This window comes from Hippocampus comes, unplaced genomic scaffold (assembly GCF_001891065.2).
Source record: "Hippocampus comes isolate QL1 unplaced genomic scaffold, H_comes_QL1_v1.1 scaffold156, whole genome shotgun sequence".
Classification (NCBI taxonomy): Eukaryota; Metazoa; Chordata; class Actinopteri; order Syngnathiformes; family Syngnathidae; genus Hippocampus; species Hippocampus comes.
The window spans coordinates 3,605,344-3,629,167 of NW_017805744.1; the positions used below are offsets into that span (position 1 = coordinate 3,605,344).

A 23,824-nucleotide genomic window follows, 5' to 3' on the forward strand; every position below is an offset into this window, starting at 1 on the left:
AATGGAGCAATATTGTCAAGTGTGATAAATATCATTTTTGTGTCTGCCAAAATAATCCCCCAGCTTAATTTTAATGCCCGGAGCCAAGTCGTCAACTGACCTTGCACCCACCAGTTGCTATTGAGTGATGGGGCAGATTGCTTGCCTATTGACGTAAATCTGTCTTTTCTTATTTATTTATTTTCCCCACCAGGTGACCCCAAGTAAGCCGTCATACCAAAGGTCTTTCCAAACTTTCAAAAAAAAAAAAAAAACCCAAAAAAAACAATCCACTGCCAGGCAGATTGCAAGCGAGCGTGTCAATGCCGCCCGCTTTCTCATTCCTACAGCGAGATGTCCCGGGATTCACCCTGCTGGTTAGATAACCACAAATGTGGCATCCAGACTTGGATATATATTTATTTATTTAAATGGAAAGGATGTAACCTGACCTGCACCATAGACGGGCTTTCGCCTTCCCCTGCGGTGGCTGATTATTTATTATGCACTGCAGCAGAGGCCTTGTCTGACACAGAGTCAGCAAAACAGGCATCGTCAGTGATGGATTGTTGGACCTTCCATCAGTATTGACCCTGCGAAATTGTGAGAGTGACTCAGATTTGTCAGGATCGAAGCAAGAATATGCCATATTGAAACGTGGAGACGGCCCGGCAGCTGTGTCAAGGCTCCGCGTAGGTTCTCAAGAGCAATGATAAGCTTGCGTAAATACAATCCAGTGTAACAAAAACCATGTTTGGATACACACACATACTTTTTTATTTTCCAAAATAAAATGGAATGAATACAATACACCATTTCTTTTGAGCATCTCAAAAACGAAATGCAAATCTAAGTACACACCAGGCCCTGCACAGCACTGTAAAACTGCTAATGTCTCATTGAATAACATACAGTAAAAATGCTTTGATTGTTTTGTTGACATTTGGACAACTGGAACACTTAGAAAGGTCATTTGTCATTTATGCTAAATTGACATCATGTGAGCAGGCAGACCGGAAGTCAGCACGCTGGTTGCCAAAATGGTGCACTGGCTGGATTATTGGACTCCTATTGGCAACAAAAGTTCAAAAGTAGGAATTGGACAGCACTTGAGACAAATCTATGGTAAACATATGAAATGATGACTTTCTATGCGGACAGACCTTCGCTGGACCTTGAAAACCACCGCCAAAGTTGTCAGTCTCACTGTGCCACCTCTCTTCTATTATAATGAATGATATATTGCAAATTATGTCACAAAAAAAGTGGTAACAATTCGTGTTAGGCAACTTTCAAACTTGAATAAGGAATGCTATCAATGTCTTGGCTAACGTTGGCTTGTACACAGTGCACATCATAGGTGAACACACCCGTGAGTGGTGTTGCTTGGGTCAGGGAGAACATAGTAGTTAACATAGATGTCTTTTGTTAAACTGGAATAGGATCAGTTGACAAGAAGAGAGGATGCAGTTAGTTTAGGGGTGGAAGAAAGGGGGTTTGAAAAAGGAGGGGTAAGGGGATGAGGTTGTCGGGAAGGAGGGGGTGATGCTCCTGCAAAGCCATAAAAAGGGGAACTTGGACTTTGGAGCTTTGCAGTCACTTTTGCCGGCAGCCACAAACACTCCTCTCCATCCCCCTCCTCTCTCGCTTACTCAACCCTTCATTCATCAGGAACCCTCTGCAAATCCAGTGAGTATTTTGCAACTACTGTGTACATATACACTTACAAATGCATGCAGGCAGTATGTATTTATGACTGCAAGTAGCAGTCGAATTTGTGCCCACTAAATCAGGATATTAGCATTATTTCGGCAAGGACTTATTGTCATGTAACTATGTGATCTGTGTGAAAGGTCGTTGAAGGTGCTTGAAACGTCTGTTCACTGATCAATGTATTTTGAGAAACATCACAATGTGTGGACAAAAAACACCTGCTGCATTAATTTATGGGATTGAATATGGCAACTGTACATGCATAATTATGATTACTATATATACACAGTTTGTGTAGTGTTGATCGGGCATTTATAGATAATGCGCAGACTGAAGTGGATGTGAACAGCAGTAAGACCAGTCAGCAGCGCTGTGTGCAATATAAAAAAATATATATGTGTATCAACAGTCTATAAATATGCAATTGAAAATGGAACAAACGTTACATTAGTAAATAGATATGATACTGAAAACGCAGAAGTGAATGTGACCAGCAGTAACAATAGTCAGCAGCATTGTTTGGAGCAAAATATATCTATGTACAGTATCTATAAGTAGTCTACATATAAGTAATTGAGAATGAAATAAACAGCATCAATACGAACTAAATAGGTATAGAGATGTGAACGTGAACAGCGGCAAGAATAGTCAGCTGTGTTGTATGATGAAAAAAAATATGTAAAAGTACAATACACGTGGCAGTAAGTACCGGTAGTCTACTTATAAGCAGGTGAGACTGAAATACTGCAAACAAGAGTAATCCTGAGTCAAAAGATATAAATACAGACATGGTTATGAACATCAGAAAGCAAGAGTGAGCATTTTATGGAGCAAAAATATATATAAAGTACGTGGATCAACTGTCCCAATCAGCTGGGACTGAAAGAAACAGCAATTCCAAGTAGACAGATACTCCACATGAGAACGTGAACAGCAGCAAGATAAGTAAGCATGCAGTGTTGTATGTAGCAAAAAAAAAACAAAACAAAAAACAGACAAAAAAAAACCCAGTATATATATATGCAGTTGCGAATGAAATATTATCCATACTACGAGTAACTGTGTGTACAATAAGTATGTTTTTTTGTGTTTTTTATATGAACAGCAGCAAGAATAGGAATTTTACGCAGGATAAAACTTATATGTATCAATTGTCCAAATCAATGGGAAATATGGGCATATTTTTGGGACTGTCCATTTCCATTAAGACTCATCTTTTTGTTTTCCTTAGTCTCCTTTCCAACTTCTCCCGCCTCATGATCATGGATGCCTCGACAAGGATCTCCTCCCCAAGCGATGCCCTCCTCCACCTCGTGGTGGTCACGACTCTGATGCTGAGCCACGGCGTCCATCCGATGCCCGTGCCGACAGACGTCCCCATGTGTACCGCCTCGGAACCAGCCCAGTACAGCTTGACTTTTACCGGCAAATGGACACAAGCGGCATTCCCAAAACAGTATCCCGTCTACCGCCCCCCTGCACAATGGTCCAACCTTGTTGGTGAGTTCACTCATGATGACGAACTACGGTGCATTGCAATAGCGCAATCTTATAGACCAACAGCAACGTAAGGACTTTACACTACCTTTGGAAAGACTGCTTAAAAATTCAGTCACTGAAGCCAGTTTCGCTTAGCAACACATAATTTGGTGGCTACGTCAGTCCTGACTACACTCACCAAAAAGTCTCAAGAAGCCTTGCCCATCAAGACACATGATGTCTCCCATTTTGTTTTGAAGCAGGCATTGTAGAGTCATCATTTTCAGGGTGAGATGGAAAAGTGATGTAGTAAAAGTAATTTGGGTGACACAGTTTGTTGACTCACCATAAAACATGGAACACTTCATAGAATCCCCCCAAAATTATGAGTCTGAAGCCAATTTTACCGAGCAACATGAAATTTGGTCTGTGTTGCTCTCATGAGTCGATCCACAAGAAAATCTCGAGAAGCCACGCCTAAAGACAAAACAAGTCTGCTATTCGGTTTTTCTATTTCCAGGTATCCTCCAAAGCAAACTTTCTAGAGATTTTGAGTGATTGCTACCACATTAGAAGCACGTATACCAGACAAACGCGCGATACAAAAAGATTTTGCGTTTTTGCCTTTGCCTGTGGGGTGTGGCATGGTGTCGAAGTTTGATGACTTACAATAAAAAAAAAAAAAAAAATGAAGATCTACTTCCTTCTATGTGTAAATGCTGCATACTCATATAAAGTCCATTATTTGTAACTAGATGAGAGGTCAATGAGCCCTATAGACAACCATGACAGCCAGTGCGCCTAAGACCCCATAGCTGACAGTAATTAAGTGGAATGGTAAAACCCTCATGAAATATTTGGACTGGTTGAGTGACAGAACCAAATGAGTTCAATGCTGCTTGGTCATTACTCACAAAGTAGGTGAGGGCAAGCTAAATTAACAAGTGAAAAAAAGAAAACAGCCACATGAGAAAAATCAAATCATACCTAAGTGTTGTAATGAGCATCGGATCTCTGAGAGATATGGAAAAACCATATGAATTCCTGAACCCGATACCCCGAAAAGTATTAGCTTAACAGGGATGGAAGTAAATTGGATATAAAGTTATAAAGCTATAAAGAGACTAATTACAATGCCTCTGTAATAAATACACCACGGTGATCCCCCCGTCTTTCCTCCTTCTGCCCTTAGGTGTGACCCACAGTTCCGACTACCACATGTGGCAGCGTAATGGCTTTGCCAGCAACGGAGTGAGGGAGTTCACGGAGAAAGGCGAAGCTTGGACGCTCATGAAGGAAGTGGAGCAGGCTGGGGAACAGATTCAGAGCGTTTATGGCATCTTCTCAGCTCCTGCGGTCATAGGAGGCACCGGCCAGAGCAACACTGTGGTTGAGGTCTTTGCCAGACACTCCTATGTGAGTTGCTCACATATCTGGTTTGACAAATACGCGGTCGGGGCTTTGATCAAACCCTGTCAGAGGTCAGCGTATGATAGACAACAGCGGCCTGGACAAGCCTGTCATTCTCTGAAGGTTTTTTACATTCAATGAAGGCCCAAGTAAAGAGGGGCAGAGGCAAGTGGAGCATGTATGACCTCAATGCAGCTGCCATACATCAGGAGCCCTACCACGAGGACAGCTTTACTACTTCTCAGACAAAAAATACCGAACAGAATGAGGGAAAGGGTCCTTAAAACAGTGGCTTTGCCGTTTTTGGCTGCTGCATCTGTCAGGAATGTTTATGACTTGACACGTTACGCAAAGCTAAGCAAGAGCAGGAGGGTTGAACTTGCAGTGTGGTCATATAGTTGGAGGGATGTGTCTGGCCATGTTTGAGGTTACAATGTATGCAGTCTTAACCAACGTAAGGCTTCGGTGTTGTAGTCAGTGACTTATCTTACAAATGGATTGCATGAATAGCTTTGAAGAACATGATGAGACTATCTCTTGTCAATTCTCCAGCTGTCGTTTATCGTGCGACTTGTTCCGAGCCCCGACTGGTTCGTGGGAGCAGATAGCATGGACCTGTGTAATGGCGACCAATGGAAAGACAGCATATCTCTGGAGCTCTTCCCTTATGACGCTGGGACCGACAGCGGTTTCACGTTCTCCTCGCCCAACTTCGAGACTATGCCGCAAGACAAAATCACCCAGGTAGGACATTCAGCGATGGGCAACCACATGAACGTAAGATGGACATTCATGGTGCTGGCATTTCAGGTGGACTGTAGGTCTTTAGCAGTTGGTGCAAAGGCCCTCTGACATTATTATTCTTAGGCCATTTGAGGGATTTCCCTTACTCAAAACATTATTGCAGGCTTTTTCAGCCTGGTGAAATTGTGGTCAGGTTATTGAAAATTCAGCGCCCTGGCACTAGCATCACTTGGAAACACGACATTTAGTAGGCATGCCCATTGTGAGTTGACACATCCAAAGTCATTTTGACGATTGACGATAAACTTTTCCGAGCCAGTTTCATTTGGCAACATGAGATTTGGTAGGCATGTCTATCATGAATAGACCCACAAGAAAGTGTATCATATTGGTTTAAAACTGACATTTTGGGGTCATTTTGTACTGTTCAAGGGTCCTTCAAAGATCTTGCCCAATTACTACCAAATTTCAACTGCGCGGACTAGACAGACGGGCGACGCTCCGTTGAACATGAACGCAGCTCTCTATCTTGAGCAAATGTCTTAATCTGTCTGTTACAATTAAGAACATCTTTATTCATCCAAAAATAATTTCCTGCCTCTTTCCATTCGTAGATAACCTCATCCTTCCCCAGCCACCCTGCTAACTCCTTCTACTACCCCCGCCTCAAGCACCTCCCACCCATCGCCAAGGTAACGCTGACCAAGATAAGGAAGACCAATCAGATCATTAGCCTTCCAGTGAAGCCCACCGAGTCCAACCTGCTGCTGACGGGGAATGAGATTGAGAACAACCTCATAAGTAAGTCAGAGGAGTAACTAGTCACGCCTGGGCGTAGATTAGTATTTTTGGTCAAGTACTGTTACACGCAAATGAGGTATTAACCCTTTCAGGGACAGCGGTTACTATAGTGGACAGCTTATCATGTTATCGGGTTACAGGGTGCACAAAAGGGTTCAAGAATAAAATTACTTATTAAATAATATGTGTGCTCTAAACAAATGTACAGATATAAAACACATTTGTTGAGTGTGAGTCCATGTCGGATATAATCAATAAGCCATTAAACAGCTCATATGCAAAAAAACGAAAAAAAAGCATGTGATGAGTCTTTGTGATTTTAATTTTAATGCAACAAACTGACTACATATGCTGTAAGAACTGCATGTGTCATAATATTACTAGTTGCCAACAACCCAAACATTGACTAACCACCAAAAGAGTGTATCAACAAGTGTATGTCGCATCTACAAACTAACATGTTCTGCATGCATTAGGGTCAGCACTTAATTTCAAAGAGGAGCAGAAAGAAGGGAAAAAGGCACATCTGGCATCTTGCGGAAGAGAGATGATTTAAAAAAACGACAGCGATAATATAGGTCAGCCACCCAAATGGGAGGCGGACGCTTATATTTCCACAAGAACACTATTAATGAGGTGAAGCTCCATTCAGTCTGCGTTGAGTCATAGACATAGTTGCTGTTTGCGAATCCCTGTTGCACGGATTAAGTGAGCCAAAGCAGGAAGCTTAGAAAAATACAGCTCTTTTTACAAGTTAAGACAACCACATGGCGGTCCTGTTGATGTTGGATGGGAGGGCTATGGGAATGATTCATCTTTCGGCCCAACAATCAGGGACGTTTTCAAGAGTTGAAGAATCAAGGAAAATTACTGGGTTTTAAACATAAAAATATTGTCAGAGCAATCTCAGTTGACAAAGACCCGCCCAATAAATCTGACAACACCATCATATGTAAAGCAGACCAGTAGTTTCTGGTGTCAATGAAAACATCTTTGGTAAGTATTGCTGCTCTAATGCTGGGTTGCTGAATCATCGATTTAACACTGAGACCTGATAAGAGTCTCTGTGGTCATGTCAACAAACGGTCCAAACAGTATTTATTATTTTTTTTTCTGTTCTTGCAAACAGTCCCCAAGGTCTCATCCATAGTTTTGTCATTCAATTATTCCTCAATATTCCGAAAGAGTAAAAAAGATTACATTCATGACCGATTCACAATCACCTTCTTGAACTTGTTTCTGTGTAATATATTCACAGATGTACCAATTTAGGCCAAGATTGACTGACGGTATTTCATTCTTTAGCCCACTAATGTCTTCCCTGTGTCCTTAATGGACCTGCAATATGAAGCCGGATCAGCCTTGAGGCAATCTTCCAGCAGGCCATCCATCCTTCTGTGCTGCCTCCGTGCCTCGCCCCTCCTTCTGTTTTTCTACTTTCAGATGAAACAAATTTGTACTCTTTCTCTGACTTCATAGGCTGCCTGAGGCATTCCCTTGCTTTTCAATTTGATTCTTGAAAGATACACACTTAAATGTACAGGTTTGCACACAAAAATGTTGGTCTGGTTCTGAAAGAAGCACCGGGGGTTGTTGCTTGGTGCTCGTTTTTTCATGACCCCACTTGCCTCACTGGAAAAACAAAACAAAATCCATGGAATGTGGATAGCACTCCATGTACATTATTTTTAACCCGAATATAAAGTGCAGTAAGTTACAATTAAATGTCTCATCTTTAAAGTACCATAGCCTTGAAATTACATGAGAATAAATTGTGCAATGCAGAAACGCCGCTGGACTGCGAGGTGTCGCCATGGTCTCCCTGGGGCTTGTGTAAGGGCAAGTGCGGAGATGCGGCGGGCCTGCAGTACCGCACGCGCTATGTCCTCGTGCACCACGCCAACAACGGAGCACCCTGCCCCCTGCTGGAGGAGGAGCGGAAGTGCGTGCTGGACAACTGCTTATGACTAGGCCTGGAAACTAGGCAGGAGAAGAAGAAGCGGAGGGACGAGGCAGGAAAGAAGGACCTGAAGAAGCGGCGAGGGCGAAAAAGACGTCGTAGGAGATACAACATTAAACAGTCTGCGGTTTATTTACTTGAGTCGTGAACTGGACCTGCTCCTTAGTCAGTGTGAAAATAAGCTTCAAATGAGTCCTAACGATGGATCTGAGATCAAATGAGAGGTGTACTTTGATATCATCACCATGAAACATTGATTCAATGTGCAGGTGATCAAAAAGTGGATTGAGGATTAATCAAACAGAAGAAGAAAAGAATGTATTTATTTTCACATACAAATATGAACGTAATCATTTTTCTTCGTTTTTGTAACACTATTTAGGTGCTGGTTTCATGCAGAAAATATTTTTGTACAAAACAATATGACAAATATAAAAAAAAATTATATCTGTATTGTCAATAAAATTGTGTTGATACAGTGGTGTTTTCTTTGACATAACCCCCTCACACACAAAAAACAACGTTAGTATTTAAGGATTGAAATTTAAAACTACACTTTGTTAAGGTTCACTGATGCTTTATGTTTGACGATCGGGGGAAAAAAAGAAATTAACAGAACAGTCGATGTCATGGTTGTCTATAACACTATTGGCTAACATTCCATCCATCCATCCATTTTCTAATCCACTTATCCCCACTAGCCACACGGGTGTGCTGGAGCCTATCCCAGTCAGCCCATCTTCGGGTAGTAGGCAGGGGACACCCTGAACTGGTTGCCAGCCAATGGCAGGGCACACACAGACAAACAACCATTCACACTTACAATCACACCTACGCATAATTTAGAATGTTCCATTAACCTGCCACGCATGTTTTTGGAATATGGGAGGAAACCGGAGTACTCAGAGAAATCCCACGCAAGCACGGGGAGAATATGCAAACTTCACACAAGAAGGCCAGAGCCGGAATCTAACACATGGCATCTGCACTGTGAAGCCGATGTAGGAACCAGTCAACCACCATGCTGCTCGGGTTCATATAATATTTAAGAATTTAAATTTCGTTATAGACCTAAGACCTAAGCATTTGTTTGATAGTTTGTATTCCGTGCCTTTGCCTGTCCGTATTTCTGTCCTTCTAACTGAATCTTGCAGGTTCGAACCAAACTGCTATATGAATTAATAAGGTTTGATGGATTAAAATGTCCCAGTACCAGCAGTGTTGGGATTCGAATCAGCTCTACGTGCTTTTGAGGTGTTTAACAACCACACACGTTGATCGCAGTTTAAAATATACATACTAGGAGCATGAATAAGCCTTTGACGTATGCAACCATAAACTAGGCAAAGCTACTCACCGACCTTCAAACAAATGATCAACCCTGCGAGCCTTGAAATCACACTCTATGCTACTGCACATTTAAGAAAGTATTAGATAATCCCATTTAATGTTCAAAGCAGACACACTTGCGACTGTGACGGAGAAATCTGTCTCATTTCCTGAATTATACCATTTCCAATATGTAAAACAGACACAAACGGGCATACGCTTTGACTCTCAACTCACTGGAAGAGAAAGATTGAATAGCAATAGCACACGTCTGCTGGCTTTGACTGATGACAGATGGGGAAATGAGTGAAAGACACAATGAGCAGACGCTGGAGGAGAGCGGATACGATTTCCAGCTCTTTAACTTGAACGTTTACTCTGCTTAGAAATGTCATTCGCTAATGTCAAACGGATCCGTATCCCATCGTGTTCAGTTACTCATCACAGGCACGTTTACCTTTTGAACAAATACACCTCATGGATATGGTGGCGAGAGATATGCTATGGCAGTACGTCAAATTTGAAAACTCATTTGAAACTGCACCATCCAAACGTGAATAAGGGGAGGGCCCTCCCCCCCCAAAAATAAGCCCTCCCCTCCCAAAAATAAGCCCTCCCCTCCCAAAAATAAGGGTAGTGACAGTGTTTTTCATTTGTTTGTTGAACATTTATGGCATCGTGTTTTTCAAACACATATTTAATGTTTATGACTTTACTAGCGATATGACACGTTAGCATAAATTAGTGCAGGCTTTCATAACTTTTTGTGTGCCAATGTGTATATTTTACCTCTGAAAATTCTCATGACAGACCACCAAACGAAAATGGCACAAAAAGTAGTATATATTAAAATAATGATGACTCTGTTTCAATGTACTCACAAAGTGATTTGCACTGTACGGAATCTGTGGCTGTTGGGTAGCTACTACTGTGTATTTTCAGACTATAAATCATGTTTTTTTTTCATAGTTTGGATGTTTCTGTGACTTAATAGTCCTAATAAAGATCATGCATGTAAAATTGCATTATTTCCCATAGCACGCCTGACGATGTCTCACAAAATGGCTGGGAATCATTGCCTTCTAGCCAAATACAAACCCAACTGTGATCTTAGACCCAAGGTCCACACCAAACCCTAATTTTTGCCATACAGTACTATTACCGGAGATGGGCACTTGACCCTATTTTGCCCATCTGACCTCTGTCCGTCACCTGGGTACCCTTCCGTCATTGTCCCTCCATCCTTATTCATACAATACTCATCCTCCATCCCTGTCCCGTCCCAGTCCCCCCCCCCCCACAACTCCCTCCGGTCACCAGAGACCAGTCTTAAAGGGAGCACATGAAATGCATGATTGTCTGATGTTATCCTAGCTCAGTTTTACGATATTTCCCGAATTTATGGCTAATATTAAAGCCACTTGCAATATGACGCATGGGATGACATATTGCTTTGATCCGGTTCAACAATTGTCTGTTACAGAATTGAAAAGAAAAAGGAAAAGAATATTTATATTCATTTTAGATTTCCAAAGACTTTATGGCTCTCACGGGATCTTGTATAAAATGGTTCCAATGCCTCTTTAGTTGCCGACACTGATGTAATATTGGATGTCCTTTCTCACTTGTCTTACAGTGATGCAACATGACAGTCTAAACCCGTAATGTGGGAATCAAAATGTCGCCTCATGTGCCAAAACTGCAATCTATTACTTAATGCTTAGAATGATCGCCCAAGTATTAGGGATTTTAGAGTGTTTTCCTCTTCATAAAGGCGCTCACTACAAAGCTTATGTCACTTCACGACAGAAATGCGTCATCCATAAAATACAAAACACACAACATGTCTTACCACATTACACAATGGCACAATGTGCAGGACTCGCATGCAAACACTGACATATTCATCGTGTAGACGCTTGCCTACCAAACATTAATTTCAGTAACGCCGTGATTGGTTGTTACGGATAAGACTGGCCATCAATCAAACGAAAATGACATCACTGTTTCTTTATGTTTTTAACGTCTCATTGATAAAGCGACTCAACATTAGAATTTCACAACACAATAATAGCTAACATGATAAAATAAAATAATTTAAAAACTTTACTTTTAGAAATCTGTGCCTCGAAATGGCATAAGCATCCTGGTGGGTGGGCACCGAGAGGCACACAACACAGCCAACTTTCTTAACCGGCTGGATTGATCGTTAGTGAAATGGGTGTCCGTAGGTACTTTGTTATGTTCTCTGACTGTACACTAGGTGTCAATGTTACTTTAAAACTTCTTTTGCGATGAAAAAGGTTGTGCTATTTAATAGCCTGTTAAGAAAATACAGTGTTTTGGCTACACTCTGGCCTTGTTTATTTGCCTCCCGACACCACATACTTAACCCGGTTAGGGACGATTAAAGGGATGGACGAAAACCCACTTCCGTCCTTGCTTAGTCCTTCCTTTTGAGAAAATCTTCTCGTCCTCCGTCCCAAAAATGGGCGTCTGTCCGAGACGGATGGACGGACCGTTCCTTCCCAGGGGCGGAATGCCCATCTCTGACTATTGCCAGTACACTTGAAGTTATCTCTATCAACTGTGGCTGCTTTGCCAGCATACATAGGTAATTTTGACCGTGCTCATTGGATCGACCCATACCTAGAACAGCACGGAAAGGCCAAGTAACTCAGTGATGATCCAAAACGGAGAATTGTATATAAACTCAAATTGGTAAAGTTTTTTGAGTCATTTGTAAACCAACAGTAGATGCTGAGATCATCAGTTCAAACAATTATAAAGATGTACAAGCTATTCTGATTCTTGAATTAAAAGCCTATGATTAATTCAACAGTCATTCCCATGATGAGAGCATGTGTGTGACCGCAACTGTACTGAATCGATTTTGACACTTGTACGATCAATGGTTTCAGATTTTGGAAATGACAGATTTACTCTACTTACTGTAACTCTGGCTGCCAAAAAGAATATTGATTCAGCATTCACACCAAGGTGTGGGAGGACATGGAGATGTGATACTTTTGAGTGCGAGGGGACGATGACAACTTTAACAGATGCTCTCTTTGAGAAGAGAATCTATTCTCTGCGGACATGTGGGTGTTAACATTATAAATGACCTCATGTAAGGCAAGTATGCTGATGTCAGTAAGGTAACCTGAATAGTGTGGTTTATATTCATGCTATTCCCTAAATCTGAGATGTATTTGTCAAAATTGAAAGAATGGATGGGGTGGGTGGGTGTTCGGGGAGTGGGAGGTTGGTTTAATGAGTAATTTTATCATTTGTATCCGCAGAGTTTGAAGGGCAGCACATGTAAATTGTGCACCTTACAAGCTTTTTATGAAGCTGATTATGTCTTGACCACGGAGCTGGGTGATTATGGAAAAAAATAATAATGACAATCGCTTCAACTGATCCTGAAATCATGACTAACAAACATGAATACTGTATATATTGATTTCAAAACACTGTACTTATTCAAATACCAAAAACTCAAATAACTTGTAAAAACCTCACCCATACGTGTTGACTGACTAATAAGATAGATTTGTGAACAAAATATATTAATGAAACTATGAACATTGGAGTTTTTTGGCCCAATGTACATGAAATGTACATGGAAATAGCAAAAAAATATATACATGTACCATACATAAAAATTGACTATTGACATTACTTGGGATTTAGGCACTTACACCTACAATGTAAATCCAACATTAAATAGAGAGAGTTTAATCATTGATTTTACAAATGAAAATTTTGATATTTTCTTCCTGTCTGGAGAGAACAGGATCATGACGAAACTTTGGTAAGCTGCAATTGGCTGCCAAGTTTACCAGTCACACCACTTAACCAATATCTTTTCACACAAAGCAGCACCTGCGACTTTCTCACACTCGGCAGCCTCCAGCATATGCATGCTGTGGACTTTGGAAAACCCATTTGGCATTTGCAGACCTGTTCTGTTGGATCCACCCAACCAAATTAGATTCATAGGCCTCAGCATGAGGCTGCAATGGGCCGGCTTTTTCCTGGAGGCTTACCTGACGCTGGCGGCCGCCATGTATATCGATCTGGGCGAGCAGGAGGAGCGATGCATCATCGAGGAGATTCCCGAGGGCATGCTGGTGACGGGTGAGTTCTGGAGAGAGGATATGAATGACCCAAAAACAATGGACAGAGGACCTCAGAAAAACGAATGAATGTGTCTTGTAAAATGCGATGACTTATGGCACGAGACTAAATGAGCGTATTGCTTTCCCGCTCAGGACATTTCCTGTTGCAGCCCTGGGACTTGAAGTCATCCACGCACTCACCTCACCTTGGCGTGACTGTGACGGTCCGGGACCCCAACCATGAGGTACGGTAGAGGAAGTTCTTGCAATAAATAAGCAGTGACATGAAAAAAAAGTATTAGCCCCATGCCTGATTTCAGATTTTTTTTTAATCTAGCATAAATGTTTCAGATCATCACAGCAATTTCAATTTCTCATCAAGACAACACAAGTAAATATATGTGAAAAAGTAATTGCCAAACCACAAAACAAAAACGTTACATAATATTATGTGCGGCTGATAATGGAAATACTGTAAATATTAAATGAAATGTATTAAGTAAAAATATAGTTCATCCAAATTGAGTAGAATTTTCTGTATGACACTCAAGTACTAAAATATTTGAAAGCTGCAGCCCAACATTCGACCTCCCCGTCATATTGTCATATTTTTATTGTTTAATAAAACCCTTGCTTCAGGTGCCCGGGATTAAGCGGCAAAAATTGCTCCTCAAATTTAGTCAATTGCTCCTGAAATGAAGTTGTTAACAATATTCCTCCTCAAGAAAAAAAGTTGTTTCGATCCTTGTTGTTATATATGATCATGATAACGGTGCTAAAACCAATTATTTGCTGGCCCAAGACTTACGTACAGTATTGGATATATATAAAATGTTCAGTGCTGTTAAAAAATATCAAGAGTTTTATGTTAAATTGTCCTCAAGTGTTTAAAAATGTTTCCAATTTTTATCAGAAGTATTCAATGAGTATGCTTCTAATTTTCTCAATGAATACAAATACAAATGTATTGAAGTTCTTCATCTGTCAGAGATTATCAGCAAGGTCTTGTTTTTAAATTTTTCTCATCGTATCCTTTCAGTGTCTGTATCAAGGTATTATAAATACAGGCATTGTACAGGTATCTAAGTCAAACTTTTGGTATCATGACAACACTCATTAAAGTATTATAGAACAATTCAAATGTGTCAGTATTTCTGCTTTCACTCCTCATAACATTAGGTTTTGATGAGCAAGCGCTACGGCATCTTTGCAAAATTCACCTTCACGGCGCACGCGTCTGGTCAGCACTTCCTCTGCTTCCAAACCAACTCCACCAGTTTCTCCGTCTTTGCTGGAGAACGTCTGGTAAAACCTGCAAACACACATAAGGCTTCGTTTGTATTTATTTACTTTTAAACAATCAAGATTCTTCTTCTGTTTGGCAGAAGTTACATTTGGATGTTCAGATAGGTGAGCATGTGATGAATCCGAAAGCCGATGGAACCAAGGACAACCTGAAGATCCTGGAATACGGCCTGCAACATCTCATTGATCAGATGGTGTATATTACCAAGCAGCAGGATTACCAGCGGGTAGGACTGGGCGATATGGCCTTAAAATAAAATTTCAGATTTTTCAAAAAACAAAAACACTTATTTTACTATTTTACGGTCATGAATTTCATCCCCCTCTTGCTTATACTGTAATAAAGGTAAAAAGACAATATGATTCAAAACAAGTTTTGCCTTTTGTTGTTTTATCCCCCTGATGGGATTTGCTTTATTTTTCCTGATACCAGACAAGCTTTGAAACTGTTTTTTTTTTTTACCCAGCGTTCTTTCCTCCCTTAAATTTCCACAACAAAAACAAGCATATTTTTGTCTTTACAAGTTAAATTTTTTTGTTTTTTTGTTTGCACAAACAGACAACCTGAATAGATGAACATTTTAAATGTACCATTCAATCCATCGATTATCAACACCGCTTATCCTGAAAAGGGTCTTGGGAACCTATCCTAGCTGACTTCGGGCAGAAGGCAGACTATACCCTGAGCTGGTCGTCAGTCAGTCACAGGGCACATGTAGAGATAAACGACCATTCACACCCACAGCCACACCTTCGCTGAGTGGGAACCGAGCCCATGCTGCCCACACACGAGTCCGGCGAGTGCACCACTACACCATCAGCGACTTGTTCAAAAACTGAACATTATAAATCGCCGTGATGTCGTGATCTTGACCAATGTTCAGTGCCACTGCCTGGGATTGCGCTTGACCAGTCTCCTTTCTTTGTTATTTTTAAAACATTGTCATATGTATTTTGCTCTTTTACTTCTTAGCAGGAATGAAAGTCGCAAATCACTTAAAAACAATAAAAATGTCACTTACAATGATTGGAAAAGACACAAAATATATTGACCAAATTGGTAGTTGGCAACACTGCTTTTGTAAAGTAATTCCTCTCTGCTCATAGCCATGTTGTTCTGCCGGCAGTGCAGACAAGTTGGGAAACATTTTAACTGTAGAAATAAATAAATACATATGTCCCAATCTTCTATTTAACATTACAAAGTAGTTGATAATGTAAGATGTTGTTGTTGCCAACAGGAAAAGGAGGAGGCCTTCCGGCAGATCAGTGAGGACACACACAGTACCGTGCTGTGGTGGGCCATGGTGCAGACCTTCCTCCTGCTTTCGGTCGGTTTCTGGCAGATGAAGCGGCTCAAAGATTTCTTTATCGCCAAGAAGCTCGTCTGATCACCACCTGCCAATCATGGGAATATCACTTGTTGTCATTTAGTTCTAGTACATTAAGGCCATGATGATTTGTTTTGGATTTAGAACTCTCATCGACAGCTGTATTATCACTTGTGAGTCAGCATTTCATCACCAAACCACCAAAATAAACATGTCAATCAGTGTAGTGGTGTAGCCTGTGACATCACCAAACAAAAACACCTCCATACTCACATCAACAACTTTATTTAACATTGTTATAACATTATTTTCAAAAGCTAGTGCAATTAAGACTGTTTGCTTGTGCCTATCTGTGGTAAAACTGCAGCTCTGCTTACCTTTTGACTCTTGCCATATAAATGTAGAAGTGGTTCTTTTGCTCTGGAAGTTTTCCCATCCTGGCCAAGGTTTCCAAATCACTCCCTAAGAAACTCGGTGTTGGGCAGTTATGTAAATTAGCCCTGCTGTGAAGTCAATAATATAGTAATTTCAAAACACTGGCTCACAGACAGAAATTCATTACAGTATTAGGCAGATATCTGAAGATTTACTTGTGTAATTTCACATTTGATGGGTTGACAGGTACACATTAAGACAAAATCTGCATGTATACTGTACTAACATCAAAAATAATTTTACAGATGCACCATAATTGAAGTCAAATTGTGTACATTATGATTAAAAATAAAAAAAGACAAGTGTATAAACTGCCCACGACCAACAATCTGGGGGATGGGCTTTAAAGTTAATTTTGATAAATGGCTGGCTCTACTTGTGTTGGGCTCAAAGAATAATAACCAAAAAAAAAAATGCCAAAGTAGATGGACACCGAATGTATGCAGTTAACGGACAGCTGCTAACAGCTAACCGTTTGACTGCGTTGCGGAGGGCCGCCCGAAGTCGCAATCCAGTATCAAATATTGATTTAATAAATAGTTTATAGCACACTTGATTCGTGTGAGGGTTAAAATAACGAGAATGCGACCCTCGGGATGTCTTATTTTCGGTGGAGACCCAATTTAACCCTAGCTAAGATTTAGTTAAAAGAATTTTAAAAAACACCGGGATAACCACCACAGGCGCTGACACTAGTTATCGGGTAAATCTAAATTTATTGATAATGCCTTACTCGTTTAAAAAGTTGAAGGAGAAGATTCAACTTTATATTATCTTAAACTGCGTCCAGAGACGTTAACTGGCTAAATCCCGTCGGCGGGTGACGTTAGCCGTCAACAAGCGTGCTAACTTTCTGTCGTCTCGACATCAGGAAACCCTCCGAACATGTCGGACTGGGTCTGCTGCAACGCCTGCTTTCTGCCGCCCTCATCTGAGCGCAGAATGGCCCTCACCACGTGCGGCCACGTCGTGTGCAGTGTTTGCTACCACAAAGGTATATAACAAACCCTTCTGTGAAGTGTTTGAGAACGTTTGGGTTGGGAGGAGGGCATGTTTAGCCCCTCAATCTGTGTTTTTGACGGTCAACGTTTAGGGAAACAGAGACATCTGTTGAACGTGTTCTTATATTACAAAAAGCTGGATTTTCAACTCTAAAAGTAATCAATAAACAGGAATCTTTACCATCTCGTTTCATGAATACCTCAATGACAGCGTGTATTAAAAGTGAGCATCAGTGTTTTTTGATGCAGCTCACATGTACAGAGCCCGAGACATGTCCAGTTGATATAAATTGTGCACAGAACGCTGTATCTGCGAACAAATGGCAAATGTATCATGAATCTATCCAAGGCAGTTTGGTCAGCAAATCGAGCAAGACGAGGGCTGTTTATAAATCCAAGCTGAAGTGAGCTTCATTTGCTAATTCATGTTGTTCATGAGACTGACATTAATCTTTAGAGTTGTATTTCATGCACACGGTATCAAAGGCACAAACTGTGCCCACGATTTTGTATTTCGTGGCCACAAACTAGCATTTTGTACCCATGTTGCACCTACATTCCATCAGGTTTCTGACCTCATCACACAACAGAATCAGCTCTTATGAACGTACTAAATGATATAAGCTCGAACACCAACTACCTTTTGGGATGGTGTCAGTCCGAGGCTTATTGGACCCCAGTGCTGCATGATACAGTAGATCATAATATACTTTTGGAAACTAGGGTAGGACTTTAACAGTCAGGTCAGGGCCTACTTGGAGGAAATGAGTTGTTTTGTGGCCAAAGAAAGTTCTGAATCTGATCAAATGGCCATGATGTGTAGGGTCCTTCATGGATCAGTCCTAGCAAAACATTTTGTTCTGTCTGTATATGCGAACCTTGGGTCATATACTTCAGAATACCAATGTGGGCTATCATGGTATGCAGATGACACACAGCTGTATTCAGCAATGTCCCCAAATGACAGCATTTAAATTAAAGTCAAACATTTTCTTAACAATAAAGATGGAATAAGATGGCAAAAGAAGTGAAGTCAGCACCGAGTAGAAATGGTTTTAAATCCAGATGAAAAACCCTCCCCCCATCATAGCTATGTTGAAGGTCATTCAAAGATTTTTAAAAAAATCTTATTCTTGCACTGTATGTTATTTTAGTAAGATATTTAAAAATATCTTTACTTTGCTTTTAAATGCCTTTAACTCTTGTACTTTTGTAGACAGTATCTGAAGCACATTGAGTTACCTTGTGTATGAATTGCACTCTATAAATAAAGCTCCCTTTCCTTGCCTTGACTTGCCTGATTCATTGCAACATATTATCCCAATTTTGGCCACAATTTGTTTCTCATGTCATTTTCATAGTTTTTTTTGACATCTCCTTCAGGTAAACAAGGCAAGTGTTTGATCTGCAATGACAAATGTAAAGTGTTGCCTCTCACTGACCAAGTGAGTACATAATCTAAGTGTAACATTTGACTGCAAATTGACACCCGCAAATGTAACATTTTTGATATATATATATTTTTTGTCCAGAGTCGCCCAGAAGTGAAGGTGCTGTTCTCCAACATCAACATCGTGGCAAAAACACATTTGTCAGAGATCAGAAAAGTTTGTTCATTCATTTTTGCTTTGCATCTATTTTGTATTATTTATTTGTGAGTTCAGACTGTATTCATATTTCACATTTAAATGTACATTGGAACCTCTAATGTCAACAAACAACCATGGTCTTCTGTGACACATTGCAATCTCTAAATAGGGTTTTGCCCATGGAAATAATGTAAATACAAAATGTCGCCATCATAACACTATTCTGTACTGTGCAGAAATTAAGCACCCCTGCGCAGTCAATTAGGTGACCCCAATGTTATGGTATGTGTGTTGTTATGCTAATTGTCTCTGCTTATTCTCTTCAGGTTGTAATGTTCCAGGCCAAACATAGTCAAAGATTGCTGGCATACTACCAGAAAAGAGTGAGACATTTTCTCTTGCCCACCCTGAAACCACTTTACAGGCCTTTATCCCCATTTTGTTTTAATTTTTGAACAAAACAGAATGAGAAAGTGGAGGAGGGCTGGCTCAAGATGAAGCAGGAAATGCAGCAGATGGCCAAGTGAGTCAAATCTACTGATGCTATCACAAGGGGGGTGGATTTTTCTTTTTCTCTCTGTCACAGGAAGCTGAATGAACAGAGCGCTTACATCGCTAAACTGGAATATTCACTTCAAAGGTATTTGTGGCATCTTTATCCTGATAATTATGGAGGAAGTGCAATATTTCAACATTTCCACTTGGACTCCATTTTAGTCTAGTTATCAAAAAAAAGCCCAAAATCATTTTCAACTTTTTTTCAGTTATTGTCGATCGGCAGGGTGTTCTCTCCTCTACCACTTGGGTTCACTGTTTCCACATTTATTGTTAAGCACGTATGTTGCCAAAAAGAATATTACACAAAATAGGACAGACTCCTCTTGTCTTTTCTTCTTTTTATATTGATAGCTTTAAATTTGTGTGTTACAAAACGGAAATGGAATCTTAAAGACATTGGTCACTCTGAAGCACGAGTCTTTTTGTTTTTCCCGAGAAATGAATGAAACAGCCGGGTTACATTCATGGGTCACATTGACCCATGAAATATTTTCTTGGTGTAACCAAAGAAACAAACATAGCAAAAGTATAAAAAGAGTTTTTTTGTTGTTGTTTTGTTTATCTGTTTGTTCTTTTTAAATTCTATGAAATGTGTTTCTCAGAAAGTGGTAATAATGTCCCAGAGTTAATTTGACCAAATGTTACATCATCCAAAAGATATCTCACTAACATAATTCATCCATCCATCCATCCATTCTTTGAACTGCTTTTATCCTCATGAGGGTTGTGGGTGTGCTGGAGCCTATCCCAGGAGTCTTTGGTAAGTACACCCTGAACTGGTTGCGGCCAATCGCAGGGCACACGTAGACAAACAACCATTCGTACTCACAATCACACCTCGGGACAAATGAGAGCGTTCAATCAACCTACCATACATGTTTTGGAATGTGGGAGGAAACTGAAGTACCTGTAGAAAACCTACGCAGGCACGGCGGAGAACATGCAAACTCCACACAGGAAGGCCGAACCCAGAGGATTTTAGGTCACCCTGTGGTGGAGTCCCTGCGACTGGAGGCTGGGCTTGGCTCCTGGTGTGGATGCCCCCGGCCACCTAGAGATGGTGTGTCCTCACTTTGGTTTCCTGTGCTCAGTCATAAGTCTAATTTTTTAACAGTGCTTATGATAAGGTGCTGTACAAATCAAGTTGAATTGAATTTAATTGAATAACCTCTGGACTGAGGCGGACGTGCTAACCAGTTGACCTCCGTGCTGCCTGACCAACAAAATATCCCACCATTATTTATGACTCAATTACTCCCTGTTTATGTCAATATTTGTAGTTGATTACACTTCTTGGGCCACTATGTGTATTAAAATAAAAAACAAACATATGCATAGGGTCAATTTGACCTGCATTGCAACACGACTTCTTTTTACATTGAAATAACTTGGTTGAAAGCCTGTTTGATCATTTTTGGCATTGTTTAAACCTCCTATTACATTCAATTGCCAGGCACCGCTGTAATGTACCGAGGTCAAATTGACCCGTTTTTTTTTTTCCTTGGGATATTCAAAAGGGTCAGGAACGAGAACAAAATACCCATAAATATTGTTTATCTCCATTGTTAGTGTAGTATATTCATCAGTATTCATAGTTGACTTCAAGTCAATTTGACCTGCAACACAACATGCAGGTTAAAGAAGGTATTTCGAGAAAAGTTGAATGAAATCCCCCACGATTGTTTTTACGAATGTCGTCACCCAGTTTTGATGAATAGCATCATGTTGAATGAATAAGTGCTTTTATGGAACGGTTTTGTCTTGCGCCACCGCATCCAGTGACCTTGCACATATGGCAAGCGCCTCACAGTGTGGTCTTTGTGCGCCACCATCGCAATCTCGACAAGCATCTTCCCGCTTTGTCTCCCTCTGGAACGCCATGAGGATCATCCTGTCGACTTCTGTTTCTTTGCAATCAGAAAACAAAATCAAGAACTGAGTGGTACAATTTGTTTCATGGCTTTTATTGTGGAAGCTGGCATCCAAGCCTAATGTCACAGGGGACTTTGTGACCCCACTACTGATGTTAATTGTTTGACCTGAGAGCAATTGTTTTTGTTTTTTTTCTTGAAGAACAAGTATTTAAACTAATACGTTTGTTTATTCTGTGCAATCCCTCCAGTTTAAAGTCATCATCGATGTCCCAGATGAGCCACAGCTCCCAAAGCTTGCATGGAAAACAAGGTAGACAAACTGTTGTTTGCCAACAACAAAAAATTGTTGGCTAAAATAGCTGGAACCGCATGGTCAGCCTACCTCCAGATGTTTATGATCCTGCATATCGCAGTATACTCTGGATTGGTCGCCAGTGAATTGCAACCCATGTCTCGACAAAAAGCCATTCACACTCACATTCACAGCTGTGGCAATGTACAGAGTTCCCGGGAAGATTCGAACTCCGACTTCCTTACTGTGAGGCAAACGTGCTCACCACTAAATCACAGTCATGTCCAAAACTCCCAGAAGCAACCAGGCAAAGATTACATTACAGTGACCACCCACATGGAGTTTTAGTCACAAAGATGGCAGGTCTTAATGATAATTGTTGTAATTATCCAAATAATACAAATGTCTTTTAAGTTGCCAGGAGGCATTTTTCCTTTTGTGTGTGTGTGTGTGTGTGTGTGTCTCACTATTCCTTCTTTGCTTTAGTCCTGCAGTTCCCCTTCAGCTCTCCCATGCCACTCTCCAGACATTCCTCAGCCAGCAACATGTGAGTGCCATGAACCCAGTTTTTGACAGCGTGCGCGCTCTCACACACACACACACACACACACACACACACACACACACACACACACACACACACACACACACACACACACAAAACATGCACACAGAAAATCCTCGCTTTACCTGGCATCTTAGGTTAGCTTTAGCCACTGTAGATCTTTGCTCTGCCCTGCCTATCAATACACACACACACACACACACACACACACACACACACACACACACGCACACACATATATGTGTGTGTGTGCTTATATATATATATATATATATATAGATAGATAGATAGATAGATAGATAGATAGATAGATAGATATATATATAGAAACAAGCCCAGCTTTGCTTGGCTTCAGTCACCAATCCCTATTGGGTTTCTCGGACCTCATCGACTCAGACCTCCATTGGATGCCTGGGTTTTAACAGTGCAAATGTTATTTTATCCTACGTGACTTTTAGATTCTCGCGCCCGAGCAAAAATTTCTCCCGTGACTCATTGGCAGATATTATGTCAGTCAGCACTTTTTACTGCAGGCCTCGCTCTGAGGCCAACACCATAGTTTATTTATTTACTGTTTGTCCTGGTTTCAGCTTTGCAATGTCCTTAAGTTTAAACCCCAAAATTTCCTCAATACAGTATAATTGTTTTTTACTATCAGATGAAGTAGTTAGTAGTTCTTTTGGCCGAAAGCCCTCTAATTGCCTTTTTGTGCCTGAAAAATATTCACAAGCACATTCATCCTTGTAAAAATTTTAATTAAGTTTTGCCTTGGTTTAAGAGTTTAATTTGTTCCATAAAAATGCTTGTAATTTAAATTGCACATTTCCCAAATCAAGTTTCCCTATTGAAAGGAATAGAAGTGCCCTTAATCAGTTCTAGCCGCCCTAAAACCTGACACAATTTGTTGTTGCATTTTTAACAAAGAAAAATTGCACTGCATTGTAAAATAGAAACATGAAAAGAGATAGTAATAAAATAAACTAGTTTTAGGAATTCTATTTCAGTCAAAAATCACCCCCGCACAAACTGTAGTACATCGGTGTTTGTCAGAGATGGGCACTTTACCTGATTTTCACCTGTCTGCAACCTGGGTACACACTTCTGTCATCGTCCCTCCGTTCTTATTCATATAGTAATCCTCGTCCGTCCTTTTAAAGAGTTTTTGTCCCAATCCGCACCCCAATTCCCCCAACCTGGTCACCAGAGCCCAGCCTTAAGGGGAGCACATTAAATGCATGGTGGTGGTGGGCTGTGTGTGTGTGTGCGTGTGTGTGTGTGTGTGTGTGTGTGTGTGTGTGTGTGTGTGTGTGTGTGTGTGGGTGGGCGTTCTATTTG

General features: G+C 40.7%; 3 protein-coding genes and 1 long non-coding RNA gene across 4 annotated transcripts in view; 3 read left to right on the forward strand and 1 right to left on the reverse strand.

Annotated features, from left to right (window-relative positions):
- The first annotated feature begins 857 nt into the window (after nt 1-857).
- spon2b (spondin 2b, extracellular matrix protein) lies at nt 858-8,523 on the forward strand. The gene is made up of 6 exons (XM_019884085.1): nt 858-1,668; nt 2,924-3,192; nt 4,364-4,587; nt 5,134-5,325; nt 5,940-6,126; nt 7,912-8,523. The coding sequence occupies exons 2-6, from the start codon at nt 2,949-2,951 to the stop codon at nt 8,091-8,093; spliced, it is 1,029 nt and encodes a 342-aa protein (XP_019739644.1). The 5' UTR covers nt 858-1,668; nt 2,924-2,948; the 3' UTR covers nt 8,094-8,523.
- A 4,794-nt stretch (nt 8,524-13,317) lies between these two features.
- Nucleotides 13,318-16,401, forward strand: LOC109524317 (transmembrane emp24 domain-containing protein 11). Its single transcript, XM_019884102.1, has 5 exons — nt 13,318-13,558; nt 13,693-13,784; nt 14,719-14,844; nt 14,925-15,071; nt 16,086-16,401. Exons 1-5 carry the CDS (start codon nt 13,342-13,344, stop codon nt 16,233-16,235), a joined length of 732 nt encoding a protein of 243 aa, XP_019739661.1. The 5' UTR covers nt 13,318-13,341; the 3' UTR covers nt 16,236-16,401.
- On the reverse strand, nt 13,366-17,410 carry LOC109524331 (uncharacterized). Its single transcript, XR_002169939.1, has 5 exons — nt 17,344-17,410; nt 16,553-16,645; nt 16,133-16,242; nt 14,760-14,851; nt 13,366-13,565 (listed from the first exon to the last, which is right to left on the reverse strand). It is a non-coding gene; the product is annotated as an uncharacterized LOC109524331 (long non-coding RNA).
- Nucleotides 17,025-23,824, forward strand: part of rnf212 (ring finger protein 212) — a 9,773-nt gene continuing 2,973 nt past the window's right edge. Inside the window, exons 1-9 of the mRNA XM_019884096.1 lie at nt 17,025-17,313; nt 17,482-17,604; nt 18,995-19,056; nt 19,144-19,218; nt 19,527-19,583; nt 19,665-19,723; nt 19,787-19,840; nt 21,881-21,942; nt 22,411-22,471. Of these exons, the coding sequence (XP_019739655.1) occupies nt 17,496-17,604; nt 18,995-19,056; nt 19,144-19,218; nt 19,527-19,583; nt 19,665-19,723; nt 19,787-19,840; nt 21,881-21,942; nt 22,411-22,471 (539 nt within the window). The 5' untranslated portion in view covers nt 17,025-17,313; nt 17,482-17,495. The remainder of the gene's footprint in view (nt 17,314-17,481; nt 17,605-18,994; nt 19,057-19,143; nt 19,219-19,526; nt 19,584-19,664; nt 19,724-19,786; nt 19,841-21,880; nt 21,943-22,410; nt 22,472-23,824) is intronic.